The 14,583-nt window shown below is 35.9% G+C and overlaps 4 protein-coding genes and 1 non-coding gene across 6 annotated transcripts; 2 read left to right on the top strand and 3 right to left on the bottom strand.

Moving 5' to 3' along the window:
* Window positions 1-768: 768 nt before the first annotated feature.
* T19D2.9 lies at window positions 769-954 on the bottom strand. The gene has a single exon (NR_070781.1). It is a non-coding gene; the product is annotated as an Unclassified non-coding RNA T19D2.9 (non-coding RNA).
* Window positions 955-1,052: 98 nt separating this feature from the next.
* adt-3 (Peptidase M12B domain-containing protein) lies at window positions 1,053-7,319 on the top strand. Its single transcript, NM_076280.7, has 22 exons — window positions 1,053-1,230; window positions 1,457-1,532; window positions 1,718-1,849; window positions 2,068-2,192; window positions 2,578-2,695; window positions 2,756-2,982; window positions 3,469-3,552; window positions 3,597-3,733; window positions 3,780-3,923; window positions 3,973-4,099; window positions 4,235-4,414; window positions 4,461-4,553; window positions 4,596-4,768; window positions 4,812-4,875; window positions 5,127-5,357; window positions 5,408-5,558; window positions 5,605-5,667; window positions 5,780-5,984; window positions 6,040-6,119; window positions 6,163-6,347; window positions 6,766-6,910; window positions 6,984-7,319. The coding sequence occupies exons 1-22, from the start codon at window positions 1,192-1,194 to the stop codon at window positions 7,025-7,027; spliced, it is 2,823 nt and encodes a 940-aa protein (NP_508681.3). The 5' UTR covers window positions 1,053-1,191; the 3' UTR covers window positions 7,028-7,319.
* A 1,352-nt stretch (window positions 7,320-8,671) lies between these two features.
* T19D2.3 (uncharacterized protein) lies at window positions 8,672-9,561 on the top strand. The gene is made up of 3 exons (NM_076281.3): window positions 8,672-8,856; window positions 9,168-9,324; window positions 9,379-9,561. The coding sequence occupies exons 1-3, from the start codon at window positions 8,823-8,825 to the stop codon at window positions 9,512-9,514; spliced, it is 327 nt and encodes a 108-aa protein (NP_508682.1). The 5' UTR covers window positions 8,672-8,822; the 3' UTR covers window positions 9,515-9,561.
* Window positions 9,552-12,735, bottom strand: ptp-4A2 (TYR_PHOSPHATASE_2 domain-containing protein). The gene is made up of 5 exons (NM_001392757.1): window positions 12,639-12,735; window positions 11,637-11,799; window positions 10,662-10,950; window positions 10,445-10,611; window positions 9,552-10,395 (listed from the first exon to the last, which is right to left on the bottom strand). The coding sequence occupies exons 3-5, from the start codon at window positions 10,941-10,943 to the stop codon at window positions 10,272-10,274; spliced, it is 573 nt and encodes a 190-aa protein (NP_001379679.1). The 5' UTR covers window positions 10,944-10,950; window positions 11,637-11,799; window positions 12,639-12,735; the 3' UTR covers window positions 9,552-10,271.
* On the bottom strand, window positions 11,689-11,789 carry T19D2.13 (uncharacterized protein; the record flags this gene model as incomplete). 2 transcript variants are annotated; one of them, NM_001361793.1, is made up of 1 exon in its annotated part: window positions 11,689-11,748. In NM_001361793.1, one exon carries the CDS (start codon window positions 11,746-11,748, stop codon window positions 11,689-11,691), a length of 60 nt encoding a protein of 19 aa, NP_001348818.2. The 2 variants fall into 2 exon arrangements, with proteins under 2 accessions (NP_001348818.2, NP_001348817.1); NM_001361794.1 differs by having other exon boundaries at window positions 11,745-11,789.
* Window positions 12,736-14,583: the final 1,848 nt, after the last annotated feature.

Below are 14,583 nucleotides of genomic sequence, written 5' to 3' on the forward strand. Positions count from 1 at the left end.
TTGCCTAGTTTTTTCCAGCATCTCCTAGCTATTGCGTGAGATCGAGAGAGGGAGAGAGAGAGAGAAAAGAGGCTGCGATAGAAGACGAAGAAGATGCGTATGCAGTCCTCCACATGAAGCGTCAATGGTATCAAGTTTAGTTGCTGAACGGTTGGGGTCTCCTCTTTTCGGTGTACTTCCTATGGTCACCGATATCAGCAAAAAGCCTTTCACTTCTAGCCTATCATTATGATTCTGAGCGTTTTCAGGAATTGCGAACGAATCATATGCGTTCTTCAAGATTTCAAATTTCTGTTTCAAGTTTCAAGTTCCTTGCGCTTCTCTTCATTACTTCCTCCTATTATCAAGTGAATTGCGCCAAGTGATAAGTTGGTAATGATCAAGTTCTTCCAGTACTTTTCCCTTCTCTTCCGCTTTTCCTTTCTCCTCATTACCACTTTCCTTTAATTTCAACTTCCTTTCCTACCTTGAAAACAAACCAATACAATTTGAAAATTGTAACACTTTCAATCCTGATCACTGAAAACTGAAAACTGTTAACCTTCCAAACCGGTAAGTAGGTGAAAGCTAGACACTAGGTATAAAAAGAAGATACACTCCCCCCATCGAATTTTTTTGTGTTTTGATGTGATTATTCGAGAAGTACTACTTTTGTAATCAAGTGATAAGTTTTCTGATCTGCTAAGCTTACCTCTCGCTTTTTTGTTGAGTGTAATTTTTCAGCCAACAAAGTGTAAATGACCACCAAGTGAGTAACAGTAGGTATCAAGACTTATGTGTCTTGTACGTCGATGAGGAAGGAGATGCCGATTGAAAAATACATCTATCTTGTAAAGTGTTCATGATAGTGCTAATTGACATGTATACCAGCTTGATCTCATCTTTTCATCACTGTAAAGTTTTTATGGCGTACAAAATCGAAAGATGTCTGGAAAGAATATCGTTCGTTGCCAATTGCAGCTTCTTCGATCTTATATATAGATTCGCCAAAGTTCACGTTTTCATCTTTTTCAGTTGTTGTGCTTGATCTTTTTCCCGGTTTTTTTCATGTCATAGCTTAATTGTTATTCTTTTCAGATTTCATCGTGGGACTTATTCCTATATTTCATTCTATTAACTCCACAATTTTTTTACGATTACAATCAGTTTTTGTCATGAATTTGGATTAAATTTGGAACAAAGAAGCTCAGAATGAATCCATGTGTACTAACTCTATTATATAGTATTGCGGTAAGTCGTCAGTTAAATATACCGTATTTTCCCATTCGAGATGCTTTCCCTCCTCCACGTCTTATATCTCGAGTGTCTTAAATTTCATAAAAAAATTTTATTATCGTAATGTAGAGAATTAAAAAAAAGAAATGTTGGAAGTATCTTGCCAGCTCTCAAAGTGGGGGTGCAAGTCTTATACGAAAAATACGGTAACATTGCCTTTTAAAAATTTTCAAATTTCCAGGTGATTTCCGCAGTACATCACTCAATGACACCACTAGAGTTGAAGCACTTTTTCGGAACAGAAAACAAAGACAAAGGTAGTGAAAATATAGTGAAATTTGTGAAAGCTACCACTTGAGGCGGCTTGTCTGTCTCCCGTATTTGTAGTGACCTTGTCTAATAGCCTTACCACATTAATAGTAAAAGGGAAACCGTCTGGCCGAAGATTGTGGCACTCAAATATTTACTTTTTTCTATGCTATTATCCTTAATGTTCTTCCAGTTCCTGTATACTTTTTGGACGACAACAAAAAACACAGACGGCATGTTGATGATGGATTCAAAATGGATTTCCTTATCGATGGAGTCATGGAGACGTTCGTGTTGCGCAATAAACCGCATCTGTTCTCTGAAGGTTTGCTTTTCCCCCCCTGTAGTCTTTGCGGCGCCATTGTCATGCTTGTTAATCAGGATTGTCAGAGAGATTAGAGCGTTTCGTTATGATAGCAGATAATAGACTATCTAAACGATGGTGATAGGGTTAAAAACTTTAATGTTCGGGAAATTTGGAACCGAACAGTGTTCAAACCCATTTGATTAAAGACCAGAAACCCGGAACGCTTCTTCTTTCAGGTTATCATATAATGGAAAACGACGTTGAATTAATGATGCATCCACTAAAAGATTGTGTTTACGAAGGTGAAAGTGCCGTTCGGAACGGCACGCGAATCGGTCTCGTCGGCTGCGGAAACAAAATGGTAATCTTTGACCCAACCTTGATGAAGACAGAAACCCACCGCGATATACTTATTTTTCCTGATTCGATCGCGATCTTACTGCGAGAATGGCACTATCAAATCAACTTTCACTTTTCGTTTACTACGAGGAAGTTGCTGATGGTTTTAGTGCTATGAACGCGGAAATTGAGTCATTGAAACATAAGAAAAAAAACTTAGAGATGACCTTTAATGAGGAACTTCAATTCGCTGAAAACATAGGCAAAACAGTTTCAGTACTTTTATGAATGTAGTTTTTCGTTCATCAAAATTCTTATCGTCTAGATCTTTGATCGTTTTGATGGGCTGCCGCCAAAGACCCAAAGATGTAGTAAATAAATCGAAGAAAAACAAAGTTGATTTGCAGAATGGTATGGTTGTTGCTGACAACGGGGATTATCACTTGATCCAATCCCATCACCAAACTGGCCATCATGTTATTCACAAACGGAGTATTGAGTCCATCGATCATGAATGCCAATTTGGTATGCATTTCATGGATTGCAAAGAAAGAAAGATATTGATATGAGTTCTTTATTTTATAGATGCCAATGAAGATCCGTATCCAGAAGATCGAGAGGAAATCGCGATGAAGAGTATGTTGATACGAATGGTGAAAGATATTAGAAGGGCCGAACCACATCGAAGAGATATCCTCACCGTAGAGTTGGCTGTATTTGCGGATGATGCAATGTGGGATCATTTTAAGAAAATGTACGGGAAAGCTGCAGAGGAGAATATGCACACTTTCATCATGGCAGTTGTGAATAATGTAAGCTAATTATCAGAATTTACTTCGTCGTACTTAAAAAATTTCAATCGTACATAGTACCGTAATACTCGTGTGAAAATTATTTGAGGCAGCTTCTATAGTGCTAAAATACTTAAATATCGTTCAAAAAAGCTCCAAAAGTTGTTTGTAATTAATTTCAAAATTTACTATCGCCAGCATATTTATAACCCTAAAAATTTACAAAAATATTACACTCTCATTATCTTCTAATATCCATTACTTATTTAAACGTCGAGGGATCTTGTAATTGTGCTCGAAATATTCAAAAAATTGTTTTTTTTTTAATCTTGGTAACTTATCAACATTTATTCAAAGAATTCGAAAACATTAAACAATTTTTGTAGCGTTTTTTTGTGATACTTAGTTACGTTGGCATAGGTGTGAAAGTATTAATATTTTGAATATAACTTTTATGGAAGATGTTTTTATGTGTACGAAAAACTAGATAAACCTTTCATATCACAGATTGATGTTCTCTACACCCAAAGACTTCTTCAACCCAGAATCAACATCAAAATTGTCAGATATGAAATCCTGAAAAATATTCCAGTAAGTTCATACTTTGTAGAAGTTATTGAAACATGTATTTTTAGCATTTAATGAATGCAAGAAAACACTCAAATGGAGACGTCGATAGACTTCTCGACGCATTTTGCCAGTACCAAAACGAAATAAACCCCCCGAATGATGCAGACCCCAGGCATTGGGACCATGCTCTTCTATTCTCTGGGTATGAATAATCACTTCCATTTTACTCAATTACTTTCACTTTGAAGATACGATCTCCATCGAAACGGAGTAAAAACAGTTGCCGGTTACGCCCCGGTTAAAGGGATGTGTAGTGGTGTTCGATCGTGTACAATCAATGAAGGCCTCGACTTTGGCAGTGTTTTTGTGGTCACTCACGAGATGGGTCATAGGTATGGCTTTTTTAATGTGAAGAATCACAATTTGGTACAACTATTGCAGTTTGGGAATGTATCATGATGGGGACAACGAATGTGATCTGAGGTGTTGCATAATGAGCCCGTCGGTGGGAAGTGGAAAGACTCACTGGAGCCAATGTTCTGTGAATGAAATGGCAACTTTTGTTGGGGTTTGTTTTTTGAGTTATGTAATTCATTTTAAAAAAAACCAGTAATTAGTCGTATTGGCACAAGGCAGAAAAAAACTAAATTACGGTGAAATAAGATACATTTTTGTAACTGGTTTGAAGTAATTATATTTTTAGCACTTGGGAGATGATTTCCGCCCTCCGAACTGCTTACAAGATGCGTCGGCTAATGAACAACGCATGGTTGCATTTAAAGAATCCGAGCCACCTGGGCAGTTGTTTACACTTGACGAACAGTGTGAGATATTTCACGGTGAATGTTGGAAGCATGAATTGAAAGATGGACAGACAATGCAGGTAAAACAAACGTTTATTTGAAATCTCTTCATTGAGATCTTATCAGAACATCTGTCAAATGGTGTGGTGTGGCAACGGAGAAGGTGTTATTCGAACGGCGCATCCAGCCTTAGAGGGAACGTACTGTGGATTCGGAATGGTAAACAACAACGTACATCCGTTCTAAAATGTTAATTTGTAGATATGTCGTCAAGGACAATGCGTTGGATCGAGTCAATTGATGAGGGTTACTGTAGGTGGTTGGTCCACGTGGAACGATCGACCCGCACCAACTTGCGGTGGAAGGTGTTCGCAGTGTGAGATTCGAGGACAAATTCGAATTATGCGAAGTATCAGACAGTGTAATAATCCAAGGTAAAGAGAATTTCATGCATTTTCCATCAATTTTTTTCTTCAGTTCCAACAATGGAGGCGCACCATGTCAAGGTGATGAGGCGCGTGGAATGGTTTGTCATAGAGATGTAAGTGAAATTTGAATACTGAAATGTAGACTGCGGCACACGGGGAACTGATTAGTATGGTAATAAAATGACCAAATATATATTAATAAAACGGTTGAAAAAAGTTTCGGATCAATAAGTGTTGGAAAGTTTTTGTGTACCACTGATCAAAGAATCTAAAGCACTGTTCAAACCCCATTTTTTCATGGTTTCAGAGTTCTCAAATGAAAACTATAATTTTAGAGTTTCCTTATAAAAAATTGAATCTTCAGGTATGTAACGGTGACTCCATAGAAAATTATGCAACTCGAGTTTGCTCTCGTCTTCGCGATGAAAACGCTATTCCAAACACAATATTGTCTGGTGAAGGCATGCAATTTGAACAGGCAATGTGTAAAATTTGGTGTCTAATTTCGGGATCAACGAACATCCGAACAGTTTCCAATTTTCCCGACGGAGCTCCGTGCGGGCCTGGGCAATATTGCATAAAAGGAGAATGCCGGGTATGCTAGTGCCTTGGTTATTACTATTACGTTATACAATTTATTTTCAGCCCCTTCTCTGTGGTTCGACAACACTTGCATATTCTGAAGCTGATTGTCCTCTCAGTGTTCTACAGACAACAACTACGCCACCAATGCCACATGTTCATTCTGTGGATCAATTTGCAGGAAAAACCAATCCATACAAAGAACACAAGAAAAGTAGGTTTTGAAAGTTATAAATATTCTGAAGCATTCCAAGTTTTAGCCCCCTTCCTCAACGAGTGGTCCGGATGGTCTGTTTGGTCAGAGTGCGTCACTTATGATTGCCGTAAGTTTTTTTTTTCGTTTAGAAATTGAGCATTCAAAAGTATAAACAAATGGGAAAAGATTAGACAAAAAAAAAGTAAAATTTGTGATGTCCTACTGAATTTGTCCTTCAGACACACAAGGAGTCAAAGTTCGAGTTCGACGTTGCTTGGCGGGAGTATGTGCTGGAGCTCTGCGTGAACGCCAGCCATGCACACGACCATGTACTGGATCTGAAAGACCATTAACTACGTCACCGCCGCAGCAGACGTTCAGAAATAGATTCATTGCTCCACTTCCTAACAGGCAAACCAACATGATTTTACGGAAAGTTGATCAGTAAGGGTTTTGCACAAAGAGCACGTAAACTTTAGTATTTTCTAAATATTTTTAGCTGGGGACCATGGTCAGCTTGCAGTGTAACTTGTGGAACCGGGCAAAAGCTCAGAAGACGAGAAAACTGCATCGGGCAAGGTATGAAATGAATGTGTTCTTCAAAAAAACAATTGACTTTCAGAATGTGCCGAAACCGGACCATGTGTAATGCAATCGTGTAGAGAAAACAAAAATACTTGGACAGAATGGTCGCAATGGTCAGATTGCTCTGTAAACTGCGGAGAAGGAGTGCAATTCAGGAAGCGAGCATGTTTTGCAGCCTTTTGCCGTGGAAAAGACAGCGATGTTAGAAATTGTTATGGGCAGGTACTGTGAATATTTTTGCATTTAAAAATTTGAAAATTAAATCAAAATCTAAAATTGAAAAAAAAACTCCAAGTTTCGGACAGAATCTAGTCCATTATGGACATTGCGTAGGTGTTATAAAACAACTATACTATTCGTCAAAAATTGGCTCGCAAAACGTCCGTCGCTTCAATTTTTCCAACGCCAACAGAGAACTTTAAAAAACTAGAAAATTAGCGGAAAATTTCTGTTATAAACTTGAGAGTCAACTAGTATATAATAAATTAAACCATTCGGGAATATAAAAACATACTTCAAATTACGAACAAAACTATTCCGGAACACTGTTTTTATTCAAACAAATGCACACTTATGGTGTCTGTTAGTAACTTTATTTCAATTTACTAAATTGAAACTTCAAGCATCAAAACACTTTCAGAGATGCTCCGAAACCACAACACGTAGACCACTTGTAAATAGATCTGGTCTTTGGACGGGATGGTCGTCCTGGTCCTCTTGCAGCACAAAGTGTGGTATTGGACAACGAACAAGGAGGAGAAGGTGTTATCAAGGATCTTGCTTGGGTTTGTAAATTTCCACTCTTTTTTGCTTTACTTTCAAATTTTTTTTTGCACAGCTTGACATTCACATTTCCAGGTGACGATAATGAGAAAGAAAGATGCATTGGTTCTCAGTGCTGATGCACATCACAACGTGTCCAAAGAAACACACACAGAGAGCCATCAGTTTTTCAATCGAAACCACATGCTGTCTCAGTAGAACGAACGAGAAGAAGAGATTTGAAATTTAAAATTCAAAATTAGTAGCAGACTTTATAGATGTAATGCTCTTTTTTTTCTCGTTCCCTGTGTACTTTCAACGCTTTTATAATTGTTTTAAACTAGACATTCTCAGCGGGTCTCTCTTTTTTGTTTATACAAGATGTCATCGTACATCTATTGCATATTACACTAATAAAACATTCAAGTTTTTAAGTCTTTATTTGATAAATTAATTGTGAGCTTGATTTTACAAAATCTGGCCATTTATGTTAAAAAAATCAATTTCTTTTGGAATACGTGCTAGATCAAAATTGTGAAAACGTGAAAAAAAACATGTTTGAAGTTAAAAAGTTTCTTAATTTTTTTTTTGACATTTATATCATATGTATAACACTGTAAGTTCAGCAATGTCTTATAGTATTGCACTGACTAAGTGCCAAGTGTAACACTGGTATAGAGTTTGGGTTAATTTGTCATTTATTTATTGTAAAAATTGCATTTTTTTCGTTTCAGCAATCGTTTCAAGCAATCATAATTTATAGATGCATGCAAGATTGATAGAAGACACGCGTTTACTCCTTTCACTCAGGTCAACTTGACTTTGTGTCAATTTAAAAACTCAAAGAATACATATTGTTCGTAATTTCATCCGCGTTTTAAAAAACCTTTCAGGGTTATTTTTCACCTGACAAGGGAAGTTTTTCAACTTAATCCCAAACTTCCAAATAAAACCTATGTCATTTGAAAGAAGACCGTCTAAATAGGTCCCTACAAAAAATTTAGCGGCAGAGGGGCACTTTGAACTGAAAAAAAGGTGCTCTGAACTTTTTCATTGCAATTTGTTAATCAAAATATTAACACAGTACGGTAGATCCTAAAAAAAAATAAGTGCAATACTTTGGACTAGCGCTACTCCTATGCTGCAAAAACGATAAAATATCATAGTAAATAAATTTCTAAATTTTATACGATTTTTTGAAAATTGGAAGCATGCCAATTTTTACCACTTTTTGGAAGTTGTCAATCAAAATAATTTTTTCCGATTTTTATAGTCTACATACGTTTCAAGTAATAATGCTCAAACATTGTAAGGACTCGAACGTGCTACAGTGCTATCTATAGTTTTGTCAAAAAGTGGCAATAATTCAGTAATTCTCACTGGTGCTGTTCCACTTTTAGAATCTGCAATACTGGATTTCGTTAAAGTTATAGAATACGAGACTTATAGAACAAATGCAAGGCGTATAGAAAATACGGTAATTCAAATATATCAATTTCATATTAAAATAGACAAAATCCATCAGGTGGTGTGCAAACTTGAATTTCCATTCACCGAGCAATATCATTTCGCATGAATGAAAGTTTGCATAAATTTTCATTAGAAACTTACCACATGTCATGTCCAAGTTTCATGTGTTCTTTTTCTGTGCAAAACAATGTTTTTCTCATGCCATTTTTCCTGTTCGCAGATACATCGATGCCTCATTTTTCTCAATCTACCCCCCCCCCCCCCTCCCATCCACCGGATCATCTTCAAATTGTCGTAGCAGCTGCTCTCGCTTTAATTTTTCACCTTTTCTCATCCTGTGCTATCATTCTATCTCTATTCCTCACCACCTACATTTTCGTTTTTTTTTTTGCTTTTGTCTGAAACGAAACGCATATCAACTTTCATTCATGAATTGAGGAAAACAACTACAAAGTAAAAGCAGTGATGGGGAAGTGGCCGTCAAGTTCCGATCAAAATGGTAAGTAATAAGCGTTATTTTATTTCATTTTAATTTATCTGTATATGTATATATATACTTTTTTCGGCACTTGGCAATTTTGGTACTTGCTGATATGTATTACCAAAATGATCCAAATATTTTAAGTTTTAAGTTTTGAGACATACTTTTAAAAGCCTATGCATCTTTGAAACCGTTCATTTTTCGGTAATTTGTCTACTCGGAAATTGGCAACTTTGGCAATTTCTAGTTTTTAATTGTTTTTTTTTCAAATGCAAAACATTTAAATTTGCCCTAATTTTTTAGCACTGACCAAATATTTCCAAGTTCAGACCAAAATCCAGATGGAATCATGACATCTACTTTTGGTAGAGACGTGGAGTCGGTTGCTTTCGCGGTTTTATTATTTTTGGCAGCTGGAATTGTACTTTTTATCTCCTGTTTCTTTGTCACCAAATGCTTACAATGCTACAAAGCCCGACAGCGGCGGTGAGCTATTTTAATAAATGTTCTAGTCAAAATCATGCATGGAAAAATTTTCAGACTACGACGAAAAGCTCTCGGCGAAGACGACGACGACGATGATGATGATGATGATGTTGATAATGATGTGGATATTGATGAGGATGAGCCACAAACTACAATCACAAATTCCAGTCCTGATCTAGTAAAAGTGTGATTAATGTATATTGTACAATGCATTTTTAAAATAAAAATTAATTACCGCATTTCATTTTCATGGAAATAATGAATTTGTGCAAGTTTGTGTCGAGCTGAACTTTCTTATCAGCGATGACAATCGCCCAGCCCACACACAATTAAAATTTCTTGCTAAATTTAGAAGTGAGTTCCGTTATTTTTTATTTATGAAAGTGGGAAAGGAAAACCGGATGACAGAAAAGATAGGTGAGACAATAGGAAATTGGTATGGATATAGGTTGAGTTGAAAATTGAATGAGTTCAGAACGCGCTCATGAGCAGAGAAATAATTGTTGTCAAACTAATGAATCACATTCATATTTCATAGAAAACGAGTAGATTACGAGGCGAAAGTGGATAGGTGGATAAAAGATGGTATCAAGGAAATGGTAAAAGCGATTGGTAATGTTCGAATCAACAGGTATTTCGAAACATTATCAATATCACAAATGTGTTGAGGCTTTTGTGAGAATTATTGTAAATTTGAGATTACTAAAAAAAAACTCACTTAATTGATGGGATAGGAAAATATGAAAATAAAAGGAAATAAAAGAAATTGAAAGCGTATTAGCTTTAGGTGCAGCGGACAAGAAAGGATCGTTGTTCACAAGGGAGAAAGTCAGAGGTATGGTGCAACAGAGATGGTGAACTTAGGATATAAAATGATACTAGCGTTGCTGAATTGAATTTCTTGTTATGACAAAATTGAAGGTTTTGATTTTGGATGCACCATGAAATTATTGGATGCAGCACGACTTTTGTTTTCCGTCGACATTGCCACGTAGCCTACGGAGTTCCCCGTTTGCTTTGTATGTCTCGAGGAACTTGAGCTGTTTTTGGTTGAGAGCTCCTCGTCGTTGCCTGAAACCGGATTATTGTTATGCGAGAGTTGATCTCTAATCTCACTCACGTTCTAATCATTTCAACAGCATCTTCGTATTTCATGCCAGCTTCGATTAGTGCAATTGCTACTAGTACTGGTGCTCTGCCGAGCCCTGCAACACAGTGGACGGCGATGCTCTTATCCGGATGTTCTTTGAATGATGTCATGCAAAGTTGGAACCAGCTTTTAATCACCTGGAAAATACCCGGATTATTAAAACAAGAAATGAATCATTGCGACAAACCTCTGGTGGTGGTGGTGATCCGTCGGAGAATTGCCAATCGAGAACATCAATGCCAGCTTCCTTGAGAGCCAACGTATCATAGGTTGGCTCACAGACTCGCACGACCGCTCGGGCTCCGTGCTTCTCAAGTTCTTCAATGTAAGACTGGATGGAAGAGTTGTTCGGACGGTCGGTGATGAGGAAGCGCATCTTTCCCCACGCAATCTCGGACGGGGCAGGCTTGAAGTATGTGGTTGCAGCAACAGTGTTGGTGGAGGCTCTCTTCTGCACGGCGGCGCTCATGGTTGCTCTGAAATTCAACATTTTGAAGTTATGTAGAGATATGTACACAAAAAGAACATATTCTTAATGTTCCATTTCATTCAAGCATAATTTTTATCTTTTAATTTTTTCGATTTTCTGGTTCTGTTCACTTTTTTAGAAAACTAGTTTTCAACGATTTGAATTTTTAAAAATTGGAAAAAAACTGAGAAACATATTAATATCAAATCTAAAAGTATAATACCAAAATCTGAGACTTAGATTTTTTTAAACTTGGAAAAAACTACTTATTTTCAACTGAAATCTCAAAATTTTCAATTTGGCAACTAATTCCGCATTTGCAAAAATAATTGTTTTATTCAACTATTCTTTTTCTGTCGATAGGGGAAGTATGGTACTTTTGTGCACCTATTGATCATTGATTATATTGATCAATAACGTACCTTAAGCTACAAATAAACTCGTAATAAAATACCAAAGAAAGATCACTGGGTGAAAATTGAATAAAAATAAGTTCCGTAGGGTCCGAACTAAGTTGCGGACAAGACGACAAAATTTTAGATTTTAGCGGAAAAAATATGCTTTTTTCCAACAATTTGAACCGCTTACCTTTTTTTTAAAAGAAATTTTTAGAACTTCTTGTAACAAAATTTGTTAATTTTGATTAATTTTGGGTAAAAAAAACAAAGTCAGAGATTTTTGTTTGAAACTCACATTTTTAAATTATGGAGGTTTGAAAGTGAAAGCGTCAAAGAGTGATATTCGTTTAATCAGGGCGGGATCGGTGAACGGACGAGTTGAACTTGGATGGGCCACAGATAGTCAGTGTTGACCTCGACAATACTCGCCGATGGGTGCTCTCAACACTTTCGATCGGCTGAAATGAGAAGATTGGTTGAGAGTAGGAAGAAAAAAAACTGAATAGTGACGGGGGTTCAGTAAAGGAAGGATAACAACAACTTTTCTTGCCATTCATTATATTATTCAAAGAAACCTCACGTTTAATCCGCCTAATCATCTTTCACTTGTAGTCAAGGCCCCAGCCAAAGAATATTGATAAAATGTTAGTGCATAAACACTTTTTTTGTGGTTTTTTGATGTTGTTTCAAGAATTTTATCCCTGAAACCACCTGCTATTTTGTGATTGGAGACATTCGAATAACTGAAAACTTGGACAACATCTGATAACCTTGATAAATAACCTCCATCAAAACATTAAAATTTTGAAACATTTTGAACTAATCGAATCAAGAATCCGATCACAAAGTTCACAGTAAAATTTGAAATCAGAAGTGACGAAAATTCTAACCGCATCACTAGTTTTTATTTATATTTTTTGAAATACTTAGTCATTTTTCAAAACGAAACTACGTGTAAAACTGAGCAATGAAAAATTCGAAAAAAAACATTTTTATTTCTCAATTTTGACGCTGCTGGAACGAGCAGGATGAAGAATGATTATATGAAAGCTTGGAAAGATAAATGCCTTAACCAAGCACCTAGACTAAAGATCACTTGAATTTGGAAATGGTCAAGAAAATGAGCAGTAAAAAGCGCGTATTTTTTCTGTTGTTTAACCTATGTCACAACTATTGACAAAACTGACACTAGGGCGGTATGTATGTTTGTGTGGAAAGCCACGGACAAGCGAATTATTATTGTATTTGTTCTGATTGTGCCTTTCAAGTTTCTCCATTTTCCGACTCATTAACGTACCTGGAACGTGTGAAGAAGATTGAGTGAAGGCCAATTCTCATAGCAGTGCTTCTGTCTCTTTATCTTTTTGAGCGGACAAGCCACTGGCAAAAAAAATCTGGAAAAAAACAATTAGTAATTGTGAAATATGGAAGAAAGGTTCGATTTAAAAAACATAAAGAATTGAATGCAAAGAAATGTAGGTGAACATACAAAAATAGAATGACAAATGTTTAAAGTGGGAAAAGTTTCTTTCAAAACTTTGTCAAAATTCTTCAGAAAAAATTGAAAACTATTTGATTTTTTGAGCAAATTTTGCATAAAATTTTTGAACGTCTAGACCAATTTAAAATTTTGCCAAATTTGATGGCGAGCAGCTACAATTTTTAATTTTGAGATCTTCCTTTTTTGCTTTGATCACAAATTTGTCATTATTCAATTACCTTTTTTAATTACAAATACTGGTAGTTTTCATGCGTTTTTATAACAATTTAGGTGAGTTTGTAGGTAACATGCACGGATTTTATGCGGAATTTATTTTCAAAATATGCAAAAAAGGGTTATGATTAGATAAAAACAGAATTTGAAACACCAAAAAAATGTTTGCTTTTGAAATAAAGTCAAGATTATAAAATTCGGATTTTGATATTATACTGAGTTCAATATGCAAAAATCCTGTGCTCCTCCTCTTGATGCAATACTTTAAGCTTTTTGTAACAAGTCAGGAAAATTGAACTAGTGAGACAACCAGAAGTATATTACACTTTTGAAAAAAAACGTGATAGATGAAAGTAAAAAAGCTGGCGGCTGTGTGCGGGTAAAATAAAAACGAAAAGACAAGGTATAAGGCGAACAAGATTCAATTCCAAAGTTATACGTGTGGTTAGGAGAATAACTTGGAAATTGAGTAGTAGTAGTTGTTATTCAATTTCTGATCAATCACTGAAGGTATTTGAGCAAAAACAAAATGACGAAGACACGTGAGTGTGGCCCCTCATGACTGAAACGAAAACGCCGAAAGATGGCCCCCGGTTCCCACAACTGACACGGTTGGTGGGTAGGAAAAGTTTGCGAGACTGAAGTCGGTGTGCATTTTTTTTCGGTGATAAGCATTTTTGGCGTGTTTTTGGAATGTGATAAGAAAGATAATTTTATTTATCATGTAAGGATTAGAAAATCAAAGAACAAATTTTCAAAATCCTAGCTTATCAGCGGATAAGAGAAAAAAACGTGACTTGAGAGAAACTAAAAAAAACGCTTCCTAGTGGAATTTTGTGATCTCTAAGGCTTAGTTCTAGTGAACTTAAAATGGTTTTAAAAAAAAGCACTGACATTTTTTGCCCGAAAGTACATTGACTTATAATAGTGCAATGTTAACTTGCAAGAAACTACAAAAAATTATATTTGTTAAACATTTTCAGTCAAATTGTTGGTTAGATTGCCAACTTTCCATAAATTTAGGCTTTTTAAGCATTTGAACCCCCCAGAATGTTAGGATTTGCAATTAGAATAAAACACTGGTTTTAAAAAATTTTGTGGTCAATTTCCAAAATTATTATTTTGAGAAAACAAAGTGACTAAAAGAATTTAAAAAAATTGAAATGTTTTCCTATGATTTTTCAAAAATTTAGCACTAGCAGCACAATACGATAATTTTTAAAAAAAGTAAAAAGAGGGTAAAATTTTCAACTGTTTTGTCTAACCAGGAAGTTATTTCCTCCAAAGTTAAGTGTCATATATGAAAAAAAAATGAAAAAAATATAATAAAAGAAACGGGAAAAAAAAAGAAAAAAACTTGATTACAATAACAGCTGAGATATTTTGTAGGTGGAAATCTCGTTGGCGGGTGACACATACTTACTCTCCATATGCAATTCCAACAACAAGGCGCTTTTGAGAAGGATTCCAAATATATGCGACATTGCGCAAAAACAGAGACAGAGAGAGCATCTGGGTTGAGCACATG

Source organism: Caenorhabditis elegans, chromosome X (genome assembly GCF_000002985.6).
Source record: "Caenorhabditis elegans chromosome X".
NCBI classification, from domain to species: Eukaryota; Metazoa; Nematoda; class Chromadorea; order Rhabditida; family Rhabditidae; genus Caenorhabditis; species Caenorhabditis elegans.

What these genes read in the sequence shown, in the direction of transcription:
- adt-3 (NM_076280.7), top strand. Translation starts at nt 1,192, where the DNA reads ATGAATCCATGTGTACTAACTCTATTATATAGTATTGCG. An exon ending in ACTCACGAGATGGGTCATAG is followed by an intron (nt 3,924 to 3,972) that starts GTATGGCTTTTT and finishes CAACTATTGCAG; the next exon opens with TTTGGGAATGTATCATGATG. An exon ending in ATACAAAGAACACAAGAAAA is followed by an intron (nt 5,559 to 5,604) that starts GTAGGTTTTGAA and finishes TCCAAGTTTTAG; the next exon opens with CCCCCTTCCTCAACGAGTGG.
- T19D2.3 (NM_076281.3), top strand. Translation starts at nt 8,823, where the DNA reads ATGGGGAAGTGGCCGTCAAGTTCCGATCAAAATG. An exon ending in GTCAAGTTCCGATCAAAATG is followed by an intron (nt 8,857 to 9,167) that starts GTAAGTAATAAG and finishes TTCCAAGTTCAG; the next exon opens with ACCAAAATCCAGATGGAATC. An exon ending in TACAAAGCCCGACAGCGGCG is followed by an intron (nt 9,325 to 9,378) that starts GTGAGCTATTTT and finishes AAAAATTTTCAG; the next exon opens with ACTACGACGAAAAGCTCTCG.
- ptp-4A2 (NM_001392757.1), bottom strand. Translation starts at nt 10,943, where the DNA reads ATGAGCGCCGCCGTGCAGAAGAGAGCCTCCACCAACACTGTTGCTGCA. An exon ending in GATCACCACCACCACCAGAG is followed by an intron (nt 10,612 to 10,661) that starts GTTTGTCGCAAT and finishes GGTATTTTCCAG; the next exon opens with GTGATTAAAAGCTGGTTCCA. An exon ending in GCTGTTGAAATGATTAGAAC is followed by an intron (nt 10,396 to 10,444) that starts GTGAGTGAGATT and finishes ATCCGGTTTCAG; the next exon opens with GCAACGACGAGGAGCTCTCA.